Source organism: Chlorella variabilis, assembly GCF_000147415.1.
Source record: "Chlorella variabilis unplaced genomic scaffold CHLNCscaffold_15, whole genome shotgun sequence".
In the NCBI taxonomy this organism is placed as follows: domain Eukaryota; kingdom Viridiplantae; phylum Chlorophyta; class Trebouxiophyceae; order Chlorellales; family Chlorellaceae; genus Chlorella; species Chlorella variabilis.
In genome coordinates, this window is record NW_005435073.1 from 905,283 (window position 1) to 922,285 (window position 17,003).

The 17,003-nt window shown below is 67.7% G+C and overlaps 5 protein-coding genes across 5 annotated transcripts in view; 3 read left to right on the plus strand and 2 right to left on the minus strand.

Moving 5' to 3' along the window:
* Positions 1–1,649: 1,649 nt before the first annotated feature.
* On the minus strand, positions 1,650–3,219 carry CHLNCDRAFT_36267 (hypothetical protein; the record flags this gene model as incomplete). Its single annotated transcript, XM_005846109.1, has 4 exons — positions 1,650–2,106; positions 2,324–2,533; positions 2,659–2,873; positions 2,988–3,219. 4 exons carry the CDS (start codon positions 3,217–3,219, stop codon positions 1,891–1,893), a joined length of 873 nt encoding a protein of 290 aa, XP_005846171.1. The 3' UTR covers positions 1,650–1,890.
* Positions 3,220–4,025: 806 nt separating this feature from the next.
* On the plus strand, positions 4,026–5,207 carry CHLNCDRAFT_136172 (hypothetical protein; the record flags this gene model as incomplete). Its single annotated transcript, XM_005845976.1, has 5 exons — positions 4,026–4,181; positions 4,380–4,544; positions 4,710–4,806; positions 4,914–5,017; positions 5,130–5,207. 5 exons carry the CDS (start codon positions 4,026–4,028, stop codon positions 5,205–5,207), a joined length of 600 nt encoding a protein of 199 aa, XP_005846038.1.
* Positions 5,208–5,342: 135 nt separating this feature from the next.
* CHLNCDRAFT_58397 (hypothetical protein) lies at positions 5,343–13,171 on the minus strand. The gene is made up of 23 exons (XM_005846110.1): positions 12,852–13,171; positions 12,675–12,760; positions 12,233–12,516; positions 11,958–12,017; positions 11,491–11,727; positions 11,232–11,309; positions 10,860–11,183; positions 10,545–10,682; positions 10,326–10,388; positions 10,010–10,179; positions 9,778–9,836; positions 9,562–9,631; positions 9,302–9,398; positions 9,023–9,114; positions 8,558–8,791; positions 8,294–8,377; positions 8,083–8,152; positions 7,760–7,854; positions 7,386–7,548; positions 6,847–7,173; positions 6,566–6,694; positions 6,234–6,376; positions 5,343–6,059 (listed from the first exon to the last, which is right to left on the minus strand). Exons 1-23 carry the CDS (start codon positions 13,030–13,032, stop codon positions 5,743–5,745), a joined length of 3,501 nt encoding a protein of 1,166 aa, XP_005846172.1. The 5' UTR covers positions 13,033–13,171; the 3' UTR covers positions 5,343–5,742.
* A 753-nt stretch (positions 13,172–13,924) lies between these two features.
* On the plus strand, positions 13,925–15,775 carry CHLNCDRAFT_53450 (hypothetical protein; the record flags this gene model as incomplete). The annotated part of the gene is made up of 7 exons (XM_005845977.1): positions 13,925–13,979; positions 14,104–14,105; positions 14,317–14,433; positions 14,652–14,765; positions 14,937–15,005; positions 15,169–15,288; positions 15,539–15,775. The coding sequence occupies 7 exons, from the start codon at positions 13,925–13,927 to the stop codon at positions 15,773–15,775; spliced, it is 714 nt and encodes a 237-aa protein (XP_005846039.1).
* A 584-nt stretch (positions 15,776–16,359) lies between these two features.
* Positions 16,360–17,003, plus strand: part of CHLNCDRAFT_136176 (hypothetical protein) — a gene marked incomplete at both ends in the record, with an annotated part of 2,335 nt that continues 1,691 nt past the window's right edge. Inside the window, 3 exons of the mRNA XM_005845978.1 lie at positions 16,360–16,395; positions 16,492–16,597; positions 16,695–16,909. Of these exons, the coding sequence (XP_005846040.1) occupies positions 16,360–16,395; positions 16,492–16,597; positions 16,695–16,909 (357 nt within the window). The remainder of the gene's footprint in view (positions 16,396–16,491; positions 16,598–16,694; positions 16,910–17,003) is intronic.

Consider the following 17,003-nt stretch of genomic DNA (forward strand, 5'->3'; position numbering starts at 1 on the left):
GGGGCCCAAAACAGCCCCCCTCCCCCCCCCCCCCCCCGCCTGCTGCGCAGCGCTGTGCCGGGTGGCGTGGACCCGGCCTGCTTCGTCAGCCCCGATGCACAGTGCTTCCAGTCGGCGGCGCTGGGCGCGCACCCCAGGGCCGCGGGCGTGGCGGCGTTCGTCAAGGCGCGGCAGGGCTACCTGTACCCGCTGCCCTCCGCCCTCTGCTTCCTCGAGGCGGTGAGTGAGCCGTGGCCTGGGCAGACCCCTTCCTGCCCGCCCTGCACTTGGTTGCTTTGCCCCCTGCCTGCTCACCTCCCGGACCTGCCTGGGTCCCACGGCACACCATTAGGTTAGGCCTGACTGCCCACCTCCTTGCTCCCCTCCCTTCTCCCGCTCCCCCTCCCTGCCTGCAGCCCGCGCTCTACCTGCCCCACTCCGCCATCCGCAGTATGGAGCTCATGCGGGCGGGCGGCACCTCCAGCACATTTGACCTGGTGGTGCACCTGTGCGGCGGCGGCGTGCAGGAGTTTGGCATGGTGCCGCGGGAGGAGGCGGCGGGCATCGAGGGTGGGTGAGGCGCCCCGCCGCCTGCTGGCTGCGCTGGGCGGCTCTTGTGCTGTGTTGATGCCGCCTGATGTGGCCGAGCTCCAGCGGAGGGTGGGGACCAGTTGGCGGTGGGCTGGACAGCATGCATACGAGCTGAGAGGCGTGGCGCGCTGCTTGCAGTGCGCCCTCACAGCCTGCTGGCCTGTCCTGCCCGCCTGCTCCGCCTGTCCCGCAGAGTACGTGCGCAAGTGCCGGCTGGCGGTGGGTGCGGCGGAGAGCTCGGAGGATGAGGGGGCTGCTGAGGGCGGCAACGGCGGCGGCGCGGCGGAGGCTGAGAGCGGCTCGGATGATGATGCAGAGGTGGGTGGTAGGGAGGTGGTGGCTTGATAGCCGGCCAGGAGACGCGCTGGCATTGCAAGTGTGGGATGGGAGGAGCGGGATGCCTAGGAGGGCAGCCAGCTGCATGTGAGGTTTGCAACAGGCATGCTGTGCGCATGCCCACGGAGGGTATGTATCTGCCAGGCTGAGTGGCAGCTGTGTGTGCTGGCATCTGTGTGGTTTGCAGGACGAGGATTTTAATCCATCCAGCAGCTCTGATGATGACGAGGAGGAGGAGGGGGAGGGCGGCCAGCGGCAGCCCCCCGGCAGGCGACCACGCCCTGCAAGCGGCGAGGATGGCGCAGGTGGGGCGGTGGCCGCGGCCTGCTGGCCTTGACCCTGCTTTCGAGCCTGGACGCCGACTGCTCTCTTGGTTCCTGCGACTAGCTCGACAACACCAGCACATCTGCCTGCCTGCAGAGGGCCAGGAGGGCGCAGCGGCCGGCGCCGGCGCCGGCCAGAATGAGGCGGAGGCAGAGGAGGAGGAGTCTGATGATGATGAGGAGGAGGATGAGAGCAGCTCTGAGGAGGAGAGCAGCGACGAGGATGGCAGCGTGGAGCTGGTGTCAGAGGATGACTTCTCTATGGGCCAGCTGGAAAGCGTGATGGCGGGGGAGAGCAGCGGCAGCGGGCGCCGCGCCAAGCGGCAGCGCACGTGACGCCGCTGGTGCCGAGCGCCGGCGCATGAAGCGCATGAAGCCGCCATCCCAACCCCTGCCATTCAGAGCCCGCGCTGGCTATGTCAGGGGGTTACAGGCTTTCATTCCTTTCCTTTGCAACAGAAAACTGCTAGGTCCGGCATCATTGGTTCAGGGCATCTTGGCAGGGCATCATGCAGCAGCAGCAAGCAGGCAGGTAAGGGTTGGGCAGGTATGATGTAGGAAAGGCTCGGCAGGGATGAGCAGCCAGGAACAACAAGGGGGTGAGGGGAGCGGGAAGTGGCACAACACCTGCCGCCGCTGCGCTGGCAGCGCACGCCAGCGCTCAGGGGCTGCTGCCGTGCGGCGTCAGCAGCGCCGCCGAGTTGGCGGAGTGCGACAGAGCGCTCAGGGTGCCGCGCATCAGCGGCGGCGAGTTCACCACTCGGTACACGGCGGCAAAGTGCAGCAGGGCGGCCAGCGTGACAAAGCAGTGGAAGACCTCGTGGTAGCCGAAGACGTGGGGCACCGGGTCGGGCCACTTGAGCGCATACACAACCGCCTGCAGCGCAGCGCAGCGCGGGGGAAGCTCAGCCGGCGGCATGCAGGCAAGGTGCGCACGGCGTGCGGGCAGCAGCAGCAGCAGCCGGCGCATGCATGCCATCGTGCGGGCTCGGGCTTGGCCCGCTCTGGCTGGCCCGCACGACGGCACAAAAGGAATGAATGATCAATTTACCAGTCAACCAATCACCAATTACACACATCCCGCCCCGGCTCACCCCCAGGCTGTAGATGACGCCCCCCGCCACGATGAGGCCCACATCCAGCCCCTCCAGGGCGTCGTGGTACTGCCGCGCAAAGGGCAGCACCGCCCACCCCAGCGCCACATACAGCGTGGCCGCCACCGCCTTGGGCGCATGCGAGAAGAAGAGGCACTGTGCGATGCCTGCCAGCGCGCCGCCCCACACCAGCGCCAGCAGCCTAAAGGACTGCGGGGCAGGCGGGCAGGGTGGGAGGAGCGGTGACGTGTCGGAACAGTCGGGGCGACAGGGGTGGCCGGCCGGCCGGTGGGCAGAGTGACGAAGAAGGCAGGCAGGCAGCTTCGGGTCCTGACCCTGCATTGCTGCCCGCCCAGCCCCTGCCCAGCCGCGGCATGCCAGCCAGCCAGGCAGCCGCCTGCCTGCGTGGAGTCCAGCGCCAGCAGCGCCAGCGGGGTGTTGGTGCCTGCGATGAGCAGGAAAATGGCGGCGTGGTCCAGCCGCCGCATCACCTGCCGCGCCTTGGGCCCCCAGGAGGGGCGGTGGTACATGGCGCTGGTGCCAAACATGGCTGCAGGGGGAGAGATGGCAACAAGGGGGCAGGGAGAGAGGTCAGCAGCGAGCGAGGCGTAGGACGGGCTCTATCAAACCCCGGCCCATCAAAGCAGGCCCACTCCTCGCTCACCGGTGGTGCTAAGGGTGTACACGATGCAGCCCCACCGGGCTGTTGGCGACTGGGCGTCTAGCACTAGGAGAATGCCCACAGCGGCCGCCACGAACACGGCATAGTGGTGAATCGCTCCGCGCAGCCTGGCCTTAGGCGGGCCGTTGTCGTCGGCAGCGGCAGCGGCGGGAGCAGGGGCGGCAGCGGCCGAGGCACCCTTCCCGCTGCTGCGCTGGTGCAGCGAGGACGCCATCGTTCCTGCATGGTGAGCAGAATTGGGGTCAGAGCGGGTTTGCCAGAAGCGCAGGACATTTCGGGGGAGACGCTGGGGCAGGCGATGGCGGCACCCACCCCGCTGTTGCACGTTTGCGGCCGACTTGAGTGGCAGGATGCGTGCGCTGGAGCTGAATCTGGCAAAATTCAGCCCGGTCTGACACTCGATCAGTCAGAGGAGGTCAAAATTCTGCTCCACAGCGAGGCTCCGCTGCTGCGGATGAACACACGATTCAGCCTCGGGACGGCAACGATCAAGGCTTCAGCAATTTGGTCGCCACTTTCTTGTCCCGCCTCGCCGCCTCCAGCCGTCCTGCCGACGCCTGGAAGTGCTCGTCCCAGCATGGCTGCAGCCTCATGCAGGATCACCAATGGATGTAATGCACAGGATTTCGACAGAGCGTTTCAAGAGAGCTGCAGACAGCAATTGGTGGGAAATGGAGCCGGCTTCAGCGCAGGGCGTAGCGCTGACCAAACGGGTCACGCCCTATGCGTCACAGCAAGTCCCTGCATCATGCCAGCACTTCGCATCAACTACATGTGGGCGTGTACGAGCTCATATCCTGGCCCAGAGGACCATCAACTTGATGGGGCAGAACATGCGCCTACTTGGCGGCGGCAGGGCGGGAGGCTCCCACCCATCGCTGCATGCAACTGTGGCACATACTCTGCACAGCTAAAGTTGCTGCCCGACCACCACCGCCGCGCTCACAGTCGCTGGAGGCGTGTGTCTGCTGCGGACCACACCACGCATTCCGCCTCCACGCCGGCCAGAAGCAAAATTCGATGTCGCAGTGTGTCCTGGGAACCGCGGCCCCTGGGCCCGTGGCACAAGTACGATGGGCGGGTGGGCGGCAACGGCTGCGGCTGGTTGTCGTCGCCGGCTTGGGCTTCGGCAGCACGCCGCAGAAGACGAGCGGCAGCAGCAGCAGCAGCAAAAAGGTGGGTCTGGTTTGTTTCGTGTGATACTGACTTGTTTCGATGCCATCATGGCAGACACAGTTGCCCGCTTTCGCCTGGCGGCTCCGCACCCTCTGCGTCAACCTCCCTCTGCCGCCGTGCATGGCCGCAGCTCCGGCGGCCGCACTGTGCCCACCAGTCCACTGCCCGCCCGCCTCACCTGTCCTTGCTGCCCTGCAGCAGCCCAGGCTTGCTCGCTACCTGGAGAAGGAGGCGGGCCAGCAGGGGGGCAGCGCGGGAGCAGCCCCCGAAGCCGACGGCTGGGTGGAGATGCCCGGCGTCGACCCGGCGACCACCTTCCTCAGCAAGCCCATCAAGCCCCTGATCCTGGCCACAGGCCGCGCCGTGTGCCTGTACAAGGCACGTGCCTGGCTGTGCGCGTGTGCATGCATGGCCTGTCATGTCGCAGGGCAGTCGGCTGGGGTTGTGGCTGGGTTTGTGGCATGCCCCCAGCTACTTGCATCTCAGCCACGCTGCCCCACCCCTCTCGCCCCACCCACCCCATTGCAGGTGGAGGACACAATCTATGCCACCGACGCCAACAGCACCGCCTACAAGTACCCGCTGGCAGACGCCAACATCCTGAGCGTCAAGGGCAAGCCGGCAGGTGCGTGCGCCTGAATGTGCATGTCTGGTGGTGGTGGCGGTGGTAGTGGGGGTGGGGCCTCCTGACCCCAGAATACCACCACAACCGGCCCCACCTCCCTGCCGCAGTGGAGGTCCCGCTGGATGGAACCGTGTACGACCTGGCGAGCGGCAAGGTGCTGTCGTGGTGCCCGAAGAACACCCTGGCCAGGAAGGTGTTGGGCGGCTTGAAGGTAGGTTGAGGGAGCGGAGTGGGAGATGCTCCATACACGATGGCCTACCCTCCCCATTTAATGTGCACCTGAGAGGCGATACTGACAGGCTAACTTGGGCTGTTCCCTGCAGGACAAGTCGGAGCCAGAGGATCTGCCCGTGTATCCTGTGGATGTGCGCGGCGACAGGGTCTTTGTTAAGTTCATCTGATCAACCTTTTGATCAGGCACAAGCCCCAAGAAGAGCACCACCATTTCACCCCGAGCGGCACAAGAACAGCATTGCACTATCTTGCTTTACCAACCCACGCTGGCACATCATCAGGCAGCTATCATCGTCTGGTCATATTCTTGATGATTACTGTTTGTTTCAAAATCTAACAGCAAGCATCAAACAGGAGCAAGGAAGCTCAGCACTGTGCGTATTGCAACAGGGGAGTGAGAGCGGGACATGCAAACAGAGGCGGAGGCTGGCCCTCTGTCTGCGCAAGGCAGCAGCGCGCAGCAGTGCACCAGGGCTCAGGCCTGGAAAGAGAAAAACGTGGGTTTCATTTGGTAACGCTCACAGGGTAATAAGGAGCAGGAAAAATGAGGGCAGGGAAAGCAAAGGCCTCGAGCAGGCTGAAAGAATGTATGCAAGGGCATGCACGGCCCAGGCAGCCATCTGCAGGCCGAGCGCCGGCGGCTCAGGCTGGGCAGCAGGCTGCGTCCGGCCCCAGCCACAAGCCCACCGTGCCTGCCTCGGCCTACTGCACCACCAGGTTGGCCCGCATGCCGGCGGAGAAGTGGTCATGCACCACACAGTAGACGGGCCAGGTGCCCGCCTGCTGCGCCTCCACATCCACCACCCGCGTCACCGTGGGCATCAGCTCTGCCGTCTGGTAGGCCGCCGACTTGGAGCGCAGCACCTGCCCCGTGAACACGGGGCTGTGCATGTCGGCCTCTGAGCCCATGCCCACCAGCAGGAGGCGCAGGGTGGAGCCGCGCACCGCCTCCAGGCCGGGCAGGTTGCAGTAGAGGTAGCCGTTGATGGCGTGCTTGAGGTTGGACTCGCCCCACACAGCTGCACGGCGGCGGGGGAGAGGCAGGGAGTGAAGCAGGGCCAGGAGGGGCACAGCAGGCACAGCATGGCACGGCACAGCATGGCATGGTCGACATGGCAAGGCACAGGATGGCATGGCACAGCACGGCACGGCGTAGCATGGCGTGACTGCCAGCCGCCCAGGCCCCTGCTCACGTTCGTAGGTGGCAGCCACGCCCAGCCCCGCAGCCTCCAGGTTCTGCTGCAGGTACGGGCTGACCGCCTCGTTCAAAATGGTGAACAGCAGCGGCACCATGGCATCCACGCCCTGCGGCAGGTCGCCGGCCTTGCTGTCCGCCCTGCAGCGGGAGCGGCGCGCGGCGGGAGCGACGCAAGGTGAGGCAGGGGAAGGCGCCGCCAGCGAGCCAGCTCTCTGTGCACACATGCAGCTCGTTTTGCGAGCAAGCAGGCAGGCAGAAGTGCAGGCAGGCATGGCAGGCAGCCCGGCAGGCCCTCAGCGGTACTCAGCAGTACTCAGCGGTACTCACCCCGTGAAGGTGCCGGGAGAGCCCACCACCAGCACGCCCACCAGGCCCGCGTTGGGGTGCGCCACCAGGTCGACCGATGAGGTGTACACATAGGCGACGGTGCTCAGGTCTTCGCTGGCGGGTCCGGCACTGCAGCGCACGTGCAGGACCCAGCGGGAGGACGGGAGGAGGCAGGTCAGCGGGGAGGCATTGAGGACCGCCAGTGCTGACAGCGGGCTGCCAGCCAGGCCCGGCGCCCGGACGCGCTGCTCCCAGCCGCTGCTGCACCGCCCCTAGCCCACCTCTCGGGCACGTAGTAGCGGTAGGTGGCGTTGCCGCCGGGGGCCACAGGGGCCACCAGCGACACGTCCTTGCCGTCGGCGCCCGCGGGCAGCAGCTCCAGGCCGCCGTCGAGCATGAGGTTGGCTGGAAGGTCCAGTCTGTTCTGGAACACAATCTCCAGCGCCTGCCCCACCTCTGTGACCAGCGTGGGACCCAGGATGCCCTGCCACGCGGGCTGCTCCACGGGGGTGGTGAAGGTGGCATCGGTGTACTGCTTGTACTGCGCCTTGGTGAAGTTGCTGCCGATGCTGCCGGCGGTGCGCGCCACAAACACTTCCGCGTCAGGCCTGCGCCGCAGCAAGCAGCAGCGCCAGGAGCAGGGGTGGCGTCAGGGGCTGCTGGCATGAGCGGCGCGGCTGTGGCTGCGCTGTGGACGCGAACTGCATCCCAGCGGCATGCATGGTGATGTGGGGTGGCAGCAGCAGCCCTCCACGACCACAGCTGCCTTCTGCCGCCCGCCAGCCGCCTGCTACACCCCCCGGGCGGCCGTGCGCCTCACCCAAAGGCGCTGTTGGTGCAGCCATCAATGCCCAGCGGCACATAGTCCCACTCCACCTCCTCGGCAGCAATGAAGTAGCGGCGCACGGTGGTGGCGGCGGCGGTGGTGTCCTGTGCCTCCGCCACTTCCTCAGAAGCAAGCACCTTGACCACGGCTTGCATGCCTGCAGGCAGCAGAGCACAAGCCGGCGCGGCCAGTCGTCAAGCCGCACTTGCCTGGGTGCGGTGCACCAAGCAGCGGCGATCCCGAGGCGTGGAAAGTGCCAGGGACATAAGCGCAGGGTGTGCTGGGGACAAGGTGTCACCAAGGCAGCGATGGGAGGCGCTTCGCTGTGGCAAGGAAGGCCGAGGAAGCAGCAGCGAAATGGGGCCCACCTGCGCTGATGTGGTCGGCCACGCGGCACTGCACTGTGGAGATGCCGGGGTTGGCCATCACAATGTCCACGCTGTGCATGGCGCCGGGCATCAGGCTGCGCGGGGCAGGCAGGCAGGCAGGCGGGGGTAGAAGAGGCCGGGAGCAGGTCAGGAGGCAGTCCGGCGTGGAGGCGCCCCAGGTGGACGAGGCGAACCAGGCGAGGAGTGCAGGCAGCGGGGCGTGTGAGTCATGCTCCATGGCTGCCTGGCATCGGCGAACGCAAGGGCTGGCAACGCACGGCGCGCCGTGCCAAGCGTGCCAGGCAGGTTTCTTTCGCGCTCACCCGATGGCGGAGCTGCGCTGGTTGTCTACCTGGAGCGACTGCCCCACAAAGTTGGGTGTGTGCATGTCCACTGCAGGCGGGGACACACACAGATGCATCAAGGTCCAGCACGGCAAATTCAGGTTGAGTGCCAGCGGCTGCCAGCTCCGGGGAGCCCACGACTGGACAATGCTGTGCATGAGCAGCGCACTGGGGGGGCAGCCCTACGCACCCTCTGTGCCCAGCGCCAGTATGTGGAACCGCACTTTCTCGCCCTGGGTGAAGGTGAGCTGTGGCATGTTGCAGTACAGGTAGCCTGCAGGCGGTACGGAACGGACCAAGAGGGGGTACAAGTCAGCGCGCATGCTCCAGCTGATGGAGGGCTCGAGCGCAGCAAGGCAGAGATGGAGCAGGCTGCAAGCTAGGCTGCTGTTGGCGCCTCCCAGCTGTCTGGCTGTTGCTGGGCAGGACAGCGGCAGGCCGCAACCAAGCCTACCGTTGATGCCGTGCTTCAGCATGGGCTCCTCGTACCCCTCCTCCTCCTCCTCCTCCTCCAGCAGCCGGCGACGCAGCCGCGCCAGGCGCCGGCCCGCGGCCGCTGTCTGGTTGGCGGCCGCGGCGGCGGCCGCGGTGCCGGCCGCCTGCTGCTGCAGCTGCTCCTCCTGCAGCGCCAGCTGCTGGTCGGTGGCCGCCTGCGCGTTGTACGCCGCCTCCGCGACAGACTCCCAGGCTGCACGGCAAGCGGGGCAGCGGCACGGGAGTGAGAACCTGCGTATGTTTGGCGCCCATGGGGTGGCTGCCCTGGCGCGCCCAGGGCACGCTCGGCAGCCCCCGCGGAGCCACGCACTGGCATGCAGCCAGGTGGGCGGGCAGGGCGCAAAGCCCAGCGCTTCCCATCATCTGGGCGACGCTTGGCGGCCAGATGCGGGCCGCTGCGCGGAGCGCCCGCCCGGCGGCTCACCCTCGATGCTGGTGAAGCCCATCTCCTGGGCGTTGACGTCGGCATACAGCGAGTGCACCTCGTTCGACACCATGAACAGCAGCACCACCTTCCTGAGGGCGGGCAGGCAGGCAGGCAGGCGGGAGCACACTCAGGCAGCCGTGAGTGGTAGGGGGCAGGGCAAGGCGCAGCCAACCAGGGAAGCATGCATGGAGCAAGGGGAGAATGCATGGGGCAGGGCACGGGGGTGGCCGTTGTGCACGACCAGGCTGCACCCGCCCGCCGCCCGGCCCGACTCACTTGTCCACATCCTGAGCTGTGAGGTCTGCCTTGAGCGAGCCCTTGCGCCCAATCACCAGCGCGCCCACCAGGCCCGCATAAACATCTTCCACCTCGTCTGCACGGCGGCGCAGGAGCGGGCAGCAGTTCGGAAGCGGTGCATGGGCAGGGAGGTGCAGGCCAGTTGCAGGGCAGATGCAGCCTAGGCGCAGGCCAGGTGCAGGGAAGCGCGGCCGGATGCAGGCGAGGCAAGGTCGAGAGTGGTACATGCAGCGGCTCACTGGTGTGGGAGTGGTACATCCAGACGATGTTGGAGAGGTCTGCAGGGCCGGGCCCAGAAGTCTCTGCCACCTGCACAACGCCACACGCAGCCCAGCACACAGACGGGTGTGAGGGGCGAGGGGAAGGGGCGCGGAGACAGCCGCCGCTCCCGAGCGCTGCCCCGGGCCCCATGCCCTCCCACAGCTGCTGCCAGCTGGGCGCGTGCTCCTGCGTGCCTGCCAGGTGTAGGTGTAGGTGGTGCCCGGCTGCACGTGGTCGTCATCCCTGTCGGCCCCTGCAGCAGCCACAGCAGCCAGCGCGTGGCACGTCGATGCCCAGGCGCCCAGCGCAGTGCCTGGCCGGGCGCCAGCCAGCTGCAGACCTGCGCTCGGATCGACGGCCTCATCCCCAAACACTAGGCCGGGCACCCAGGCACGGCATCCCTCGCGTCCGCCGCATGCCACCCACCCATGGTGCCATCAAAGTAGGGCGATCCCTCTGAGTTCTTAAGGTACGCCACGCCGTGCGGGTGCATGGTGGCGGGGAAGCGCAGGCTGTTCTTGAACACCACCTGGATCGTATCCCCCACCTCGGCGCGGATGATGGGGCCCAGCAGGCCCAGGTAGGCGTCGGAAGCGCTGCGGGGAGAAAGAAAGCCCGGGGCGGCGCGGGGCGGCGCGGCGTCACGCAGAGGACGGGGCAAGCACGGCCGCACATGGGGATGGGGGCAGAGGTTGAGGAGAAGCGCGGGCGCATGCAGGGGCCCATATGCCGCCAGCCCCACCTGACCGGCTTCTTGGTGGTGAAGGTGTCGTCGGTGTACTCGATGTACTGCGCCTTCATCAGCCTGTACCGCCAGGCCAGGCAGCAGGGAGGCGGTGTGAGGACGACGGTGGGGTGCATGCCCGGGACGCCCGGGATCCCGGCTGCAGGCATCTGCCTTTCTGCACACACAGCGTGGCACAGTGTGCTGCATGCCGCACGTGCACGCCCGCCTGCTCACTTGCTGCCGGGGCTCAGGTGGTTGGCCTCGGTGAACACCTCCTGCTCCTCGGTCCAGGGCAGCAGGGAGCCGGTGCAGTAGTCGCCGCCACGCGGCGCGTAGTCCCACTCCACCTCCTCCGCCTCAACGTAATACGTCCTGCAGTGGGCGGGAGCAGGGAGGGAGGGCAGGAGGAAAGTGAGGGGCAGGCGCCAGGTGCTGAGGGCAGGGGCGGGCGGGGAGCGGGAGGCGGCGGCGCCCGGCGCCGCTGCCGCATGCGTGCGCGGTGATCTTTGCGGGCGGCGCCCGGCTGCGCGGCGGCCGAGCGGCGCCCACCTGACGGTGCCCGAGGGCCGCACGCCGCCCAGCGTCTCCATGCCGTTCCCCGGGTTGACCTGGTACATTGCCTTCATGCCGGCCTTAAAGGGGTCGCCCCAGTGGCAGGTCATGGGCCCAAAGCCGGCGTTGTCTGTGGGGAAATGCCAGGTGCGCGCCGTGCCCGGGATCATGGGCAGGTGGTTGGCGCGGTGGCCGTTTGCTCCAGCCCAAGGGGGCAGGGGCAAGGAGGGCGGCGGGGTCGGAAACCAGGAAGGGAGGGGGGCGCGGCACATGCCAGGCTGGCCGCGCAAGCGCCCAGGCGTTGGGCCAAGCCAGGCGCGGCTACACTCAGTTGCAAGGCCAGGCAGAGCCAGGCCGGGCCACACTCACTTGAGGAAGGTGTTGCCGTGGAGGTGGAGGTTGTGCATGTCGACTTCGGTGCCCACGCTGCCCATGTGCCACCGCACCCTGCAGCGCACCGGCCCGGAGCGGCACGGCATCAGCACGAGGCGGGCGGGGAGCGCGCGCACCCGGGCAGAGCCGCCTCGAAAGCATCCATCCCCTCACGCCACGGCGGCTGTGCATATGCAGGCCAGGCAAAGCCACGCCGCCGCCAGCCGGGCGCGCCTCCCCGCGCGGGAAAACTCACTGCTGGCCCTGCGTCATCTCCATGCCGGGGGTGTTGCAGAAGACGTAGCCATTGATGGCGTGCATGAGGTTGCCCTCCGCCAGGCCCGCCTCGGTCACGCCCATCTGCGCCGCCGTGCGGTTGGCCAAGTTGGCCTCCAAAAAGGGGCTGGCGTTTTCGTCCAGCACCTGCAGCACGGTGATGATGTCCAGAGGCTGCCCCGCCGCCACGTCGCCAGTGTTGACCTCGGGCGTGTTGCTGCGCGGGCGGGAGGCAGGGGGCAGGCAGAAGAGGGCGGGGTTAGACGGGCAAGGGGCAGGGCGGGGCAGAGTCTGGGGTGATCAGGCAGCAGGAGAATTGCTGAGGCGCGGGTGATATGCAGCAGGAAAAATGACAGCGACCACAGGCCGCGGCGCGAGGCGTGTGGGACCGCCCAGGCCCGAGCGGCGCCCTGGCTGGCTGCCCAGCGCGGCAGCCAGGAGCCGCACCTGACGAGCAGCGGGCCCACCAGCCCCGCGTTGGCATCGGCCACCAAGTCCACGGTGGACCTGCGCGGCAGACAATCACAGCCGCGCAAGCATGTGCAGGAACCGTTTCAGCTGCGGCAGCTCGAGGAGGCCTTACATGCACCGTAGCAGCAGCCACGCCACGGCCCCCGCCCTGCTGCCCCGCCGCAAACATGTCGCCCCGCTGCAGCCTGCCGCCGCCAGCACGCAACCTGCTGCTGCTGCAGCCCCCCCACCAGCCAGGCAGCCAGCCCCACCTGTACAGCCACAGCTTGGCTGTCGGCTCCATGTCCTGGGGGCCCATGCTGGCGGGCACCAGCCAGCGGTAGGTGGCGTTGGCGCCGGGCGCCACGGCGCGGGCCAGCGCCGCCGCCGCGTCGCCGCCGGCTGCCACCTCGGGCTGCACGCCTGCCGGCTCCAGGTTGACCGGGAAGCCCAGGTTGTTCTTCAGCACCACGGTCAACACGTGGCCCACCGAGGCGCGCAGCACCGGCCCCAGCACGCCTGTGTGCACCTCGGAGGCGGGCTTGGGCACCAGCGTCTGCGGGCAGCGAGAGGCGGGCGAGAGGCGAGCAAGCGCGGGGCACGGTGGAGGTGGCGCCCCCAGCAGGTGCGTGCACGCGCTGCGGCGGCGCACGCCTGGCGCACGCTGTGCGCAGCGCAGCAGGCGGCCACGCCCGCTCCGGGCCAGCCACGCACCTGGAAGGTGGCGTCAGTGTACTGCCTGTATTGCGCCTTGGAGTACACACTGCCCACGCCCAGCTTGGTCCACAGCGACGGGTCGCCTGCACACCCGGGCGTGGCGGCGGAACAGAGTCGGCCGCCGCGACGTGCACGCAGGTCGCCAGCGGCGCCGCCGGTGCGCGGCACACTCACCGACAAACTCCTCTCCTGTGCACAGGTTCACGCCCGATGGGGCATAGTTCCACTGCACCACATCTGCCGCAATGTAGTACGTGGGCCCGCTGGCTGCGGGCTGCTGCGCCGCCGCAAGGCCGGCCGCCGCCAACAACACCAGGGCGGGGCACCACCCGGGGAGCGCGCCCTGTCGCCCCATCCAGGTCGCCTATGTGCCCTGAGTGTGCGGTCCAGCACCTGGGGGCCGATACCTTTGCGCAAGCAGCACCGGGATGCAAGGACCGGGTGCCGACAAGGGCTCCAAGACAAGGCGGGAGGCGACTAGAGCAGGATGATTAATCAATCGGGAGATGCGAGGGGCTGTTTTTGGCCTCAGACCAGGGGGGCGTCTTGGCACACGCCAAGCACGGGTGCCTTGCCTCCGGCTTTTGAGGGTTGCACCCCGATCGATTTGGCGGCCTTTTAATGACCAAAGGTTGTAATTAAATCCATATGCATATGAATGCGGGGCCAGCAAGCCCCCCTGCACGATTCGCGGTGCCTTCTTAGCGCCCTGAGCGCAGCACACAGCATGGACACCCCCCAACTCACAGCCCCGGCCCCATCAGTCGCCCCTGTTTCCTGCAGGTGTAGGTTCGGGTCGACTTCACTGCACCATGGCGCTGGCGGTGATTTGTGGCTCACCCTTGGGCACCACAAACCGCGACCTACAGCCTCCCGGGACTTCCTGGCAGCGAATCATCAAGCCTGGAGCGGCATCTGGAGCGGCGCAGCGGGCGGGACCCGGCTGCAGTGTGCTGGGTGGTTGGTTCCGCCACCCCGCCGCACGACGCCGGGCAGCGGTTGTGGCAGCAGCAGTGGGGGGCGACGACGATGCCCCGCCCGCATTGCTAGGCAAGTGCACGAGATGTATGGGCAGCAGGCAATGATGGACGTGTTTGCACGGCCGCACGGCCAGCCCAGGCTGCGTCGGTGGTTCTGCACCCGCGCTGGCCCGACTCGTGGCTGGGCAGCGGTAGCCGTTCGGCATATGCTCTTTTTTTGGTTAGCTGGCTGGCTGGCCGCCGCAGCACTGCGGCTGATGGGCCTTGATGTCCCTTGCAGGAGACTGGCGGGAGTTCCGCGCAAAACTAGTTGCCGACGAAGGTGCGGCGCATGGCCTGCTGTCCTGCCGATGTGTGGTTCCCAAGCACCCCACATCACTTACCAGCCAACAATCCAGGCCCACTTACCCCCTCCCGCCGCTGCTGCCGCCGCTGGATGGCTGCAGGCGTGGGCAGGGGCTGGGCGGCGCGGCAGGCACAGCAGAACCTGCAGCTCCTCGAATCGCAGGCGAGCTCCGTCTCCAGAGGGGATGCATCACGCTGTGTGCCTGCCGCCGCAACTCCACACCCGCCTGCTCCCTCCCCTCCTTTGTGCGCTGCACACCTGAGCCGGGTAGCCATCCGCCCTCCTCACAACCGGCCCCCCTGCTTGCCCGCAGAACCCGGAGCTGGCGCTGGAGGAGACGTGGGCGCATGCCACCGGCGCCGCCGAGGTGGGCGGCCTGCTGCTGGCCACCCTGGACGCCCCCAAGCTGCTGGGCGACGAGTACTGGCAGGTGCGCCGCCGGCCGGCGCCCGCGCAGGCATGCAGCGTGTTTTGTTTGGCCTGGTGGCAGAGGCAGCCGGCACCTGCACCTCCTCCCTGGGCTGCCCCGAGCCGTGTGCCGCACCGGCCTGCTCGCCACGCGCACACTCACCACCACGCCACCGCCCCACCAGCCCTCACACACTGACACGCCACCCCGCCCCACCGTGTGCCCCCGCCCGCCTCCAGGCTGTGGTGTTCATCATCCGCCACGACGAGCAGGGCACCCTGGGCCTGATCCTGAACCGACCCACCAGCCTGCACATGGGGCGCGGCCGCGGCGGCCTGCCGCTGACGGTTGAGGTGAGTGAGCCCTCGCTGTGGCCGGCAGCGGTGCACGGCTTCCCGGAGACACCCCTGCGCCGCACGGCCGCCCCCCCCTGCCACCTGCTGGCCAGGCGCCCTCACACGTGCTGGCAGCGGTGTGCACCGCGCAAACGCCATGCCGCTTGCTGCTGCCGCTGCGCCCTGCAGGGCATGGAGAGCATGCGGGAGGCCTTTGGCGCCAGCCCCCTCTACTGCGGCGGCTTCAAGGCGCAGCAGGTGCGGCGGTCGTGGCGGCGCGCGCGCGTGTGGCCGGCGTGGTGTGGGTAGCAGCCCCAGGATGGCAGCGAGGCATCAGCTGGTGCCGTCTAGGGCACGTTTGTGATGCGTGTGTTGCGTGCGCGCCACCACCACTGCCACTGCTGCCCTGGCCGCTGCGCAGGCCATCACGCTGTTGCACGGCCAGCGCCGCCTGGAGTCTTGCATGGAGGTTGTGCCGGGCATCTACATCGGCGGCCAGAATGCGGCGGTGGTGGAGGTGACGACGGGCGGGCTGTCGCAGGTGGGTGCTGTCTGTGTGCGGCTGTGTGTGTGTGAGAGTCAGAGAGCGTGGCGGAGCTGGGTGGCTGGGTGCTTGTGGTCACGTGACAGGCCCGGGTGGCCGGCCGGCCGGCTGGCTGGCTGGGAGTTTGTTTTGTTGTTGGTCAGTGCCCTTGCTCGTGGTTGCGTGTGCGGCCCCAGGTCAACGTTTGCCTGCCTGGCTGCCTGCCGCTGATTCACCTGCCTGCCTGCCCCACCTGGACCCCCCACAGAGCGACTTCCGCTTCTTTGCCGGCTGCTGCTCCTGGAAGCCCGGCGAGCTGGAACAGCAGATCTCCCGAGGCGCTTGGCAGCCGGCGGCCTGCAGCCGCACGCTAGTGCTCAAGCAGTGCCTGAAGCTGCCCGTGCCGCTGTGGCGCGAGTGCATGTGCCTGCTGGGCGGCGAGTGGGCCGAGGCGGCGCGGCGGCAGCGGCGCATCGACGAGGGGTCAGACTCTGAGGAGGAGTGAAGCTGCCGGCTGGCGCACGCCTGCGACGGCGTGGAATAGCCACGTCTGCAGCATGGGCGCCGTGCTATGGCCCATGGAGGCCCTCCCAAAGTGTGCACTACATACGATACTGCCCTCCCGAACGGCCGCTTGCATTCAAGCGTGGCCGTACCGTAGCGTCTACTAGCCTGTCCCATCCAGCTATTTATTTTACTAACCCATCATCAATCATGTGAGGTATGTGCCTCCCTCAAGTGCTGGCTTGTAAAAATTCAACGAGAACCAGCTAGCTGAGCTGCCGTCCACCAGGCGCTGTACCGCGCCGTGCTGACGCTGCGCCTGCTGCCGCTGATGGCCATGGAGTCAAACGCGTTCCGGCCTGATCTGCGCCACCACTTGTTTATGCGAATCGCTTGCATCAGGCTGGCTTTGCCCACCAGCTCCCCATGGCTCAAACTGTGCCCAGAGATCACAATGTGCCTCGACCAGGCGCCGATAGGCCTAGATGGCTTTAAATGTTCCCCACTGCTCCCACAAATTGACGGTGGTGGGAAATGGATTCGCTCGGAGCGTGAGCGTGCAGCCCGTATGTCACACTTTGCAACATGTTTTGGACGCTGTGGCCGGCCTCCTTGAACAAGGTGAGCTGCCGGATTCCAGAGAGCGCGCCAGAAGGGTTGCCTAGGGTTGCCCGCCGCCGCTGCCGGCTTGCCTCTTACACCGCTGCCGCCCGCCAGACCCGCCACCGCGAGATGCAACCCTGCTCCTGTGCAGGCACCTGGCTGGATCTGGAGATGGATGATGTGGAGACGATGCTGCCTCTGTACCCAATGAACGTGGCGGGTGCGTGCCGCTGGAAGCAGCCGCTGCTCTTGCAGGCGTGCGCCCGACTGCTTGCACCCATGCTTCTCCTCGCCTTTCCTTCGTGCGCCCCTGCCAGGCACAGGCCCCTACCACCGATTCTTCCTGGCCCCCGCCCCGCCGGGGCAGCAGGCGGGCGCCCACGGCGGCAGCGACGCCGACCCCTGCCTGCTGCAAGTGCGGGGTAGCCCGCTGCTCGCGCACCGCCCGCCGTTGCTCAGCGTGCCGGCTGCGCCCTACCGCATGGGCATCGCCGCCCACCGAGTGCACGCCTGGACGCCCGGCCACCAGCTGGTGCGTGCGTTGCTGCTGGGGGGCCTGGGATGGGGTGGGGTGGGCTGGGCTGGGGTGGGCTGGGCTGGGCTGGAGATGAGCCTCCCCTTGTCTG

What these genes read in the sequence shown, in the direction of transcription:
- CHLNCDRAFT_58397 (XM_005846110.1), bottom strand. Translation starts at nt 13,032, where the DNA reads ATGGGGCGACAGGGCGCGCTCCCCGGGTGGTGCCCCGCCCTGGTGTTG. An exon ending in GCCAAGCTGTGGCTGTACAG is followed by an intron (nt 12,018 to 12,232) that starts GTGGGGCTGGCT and finishes TCTGCCGCGCAG; the next exon opens with GTCCACCGTGGACTTGGTGG. An exon ending in GGGCTTCACCAGCATCGAGG is followed by an intron (nt 8,792 to 9,022) that starts GTGAGCCGCCGG and finishes CTTGCCGTGCAG; the next exon opens with CCTGGGAGTCTGTCGCGGAG.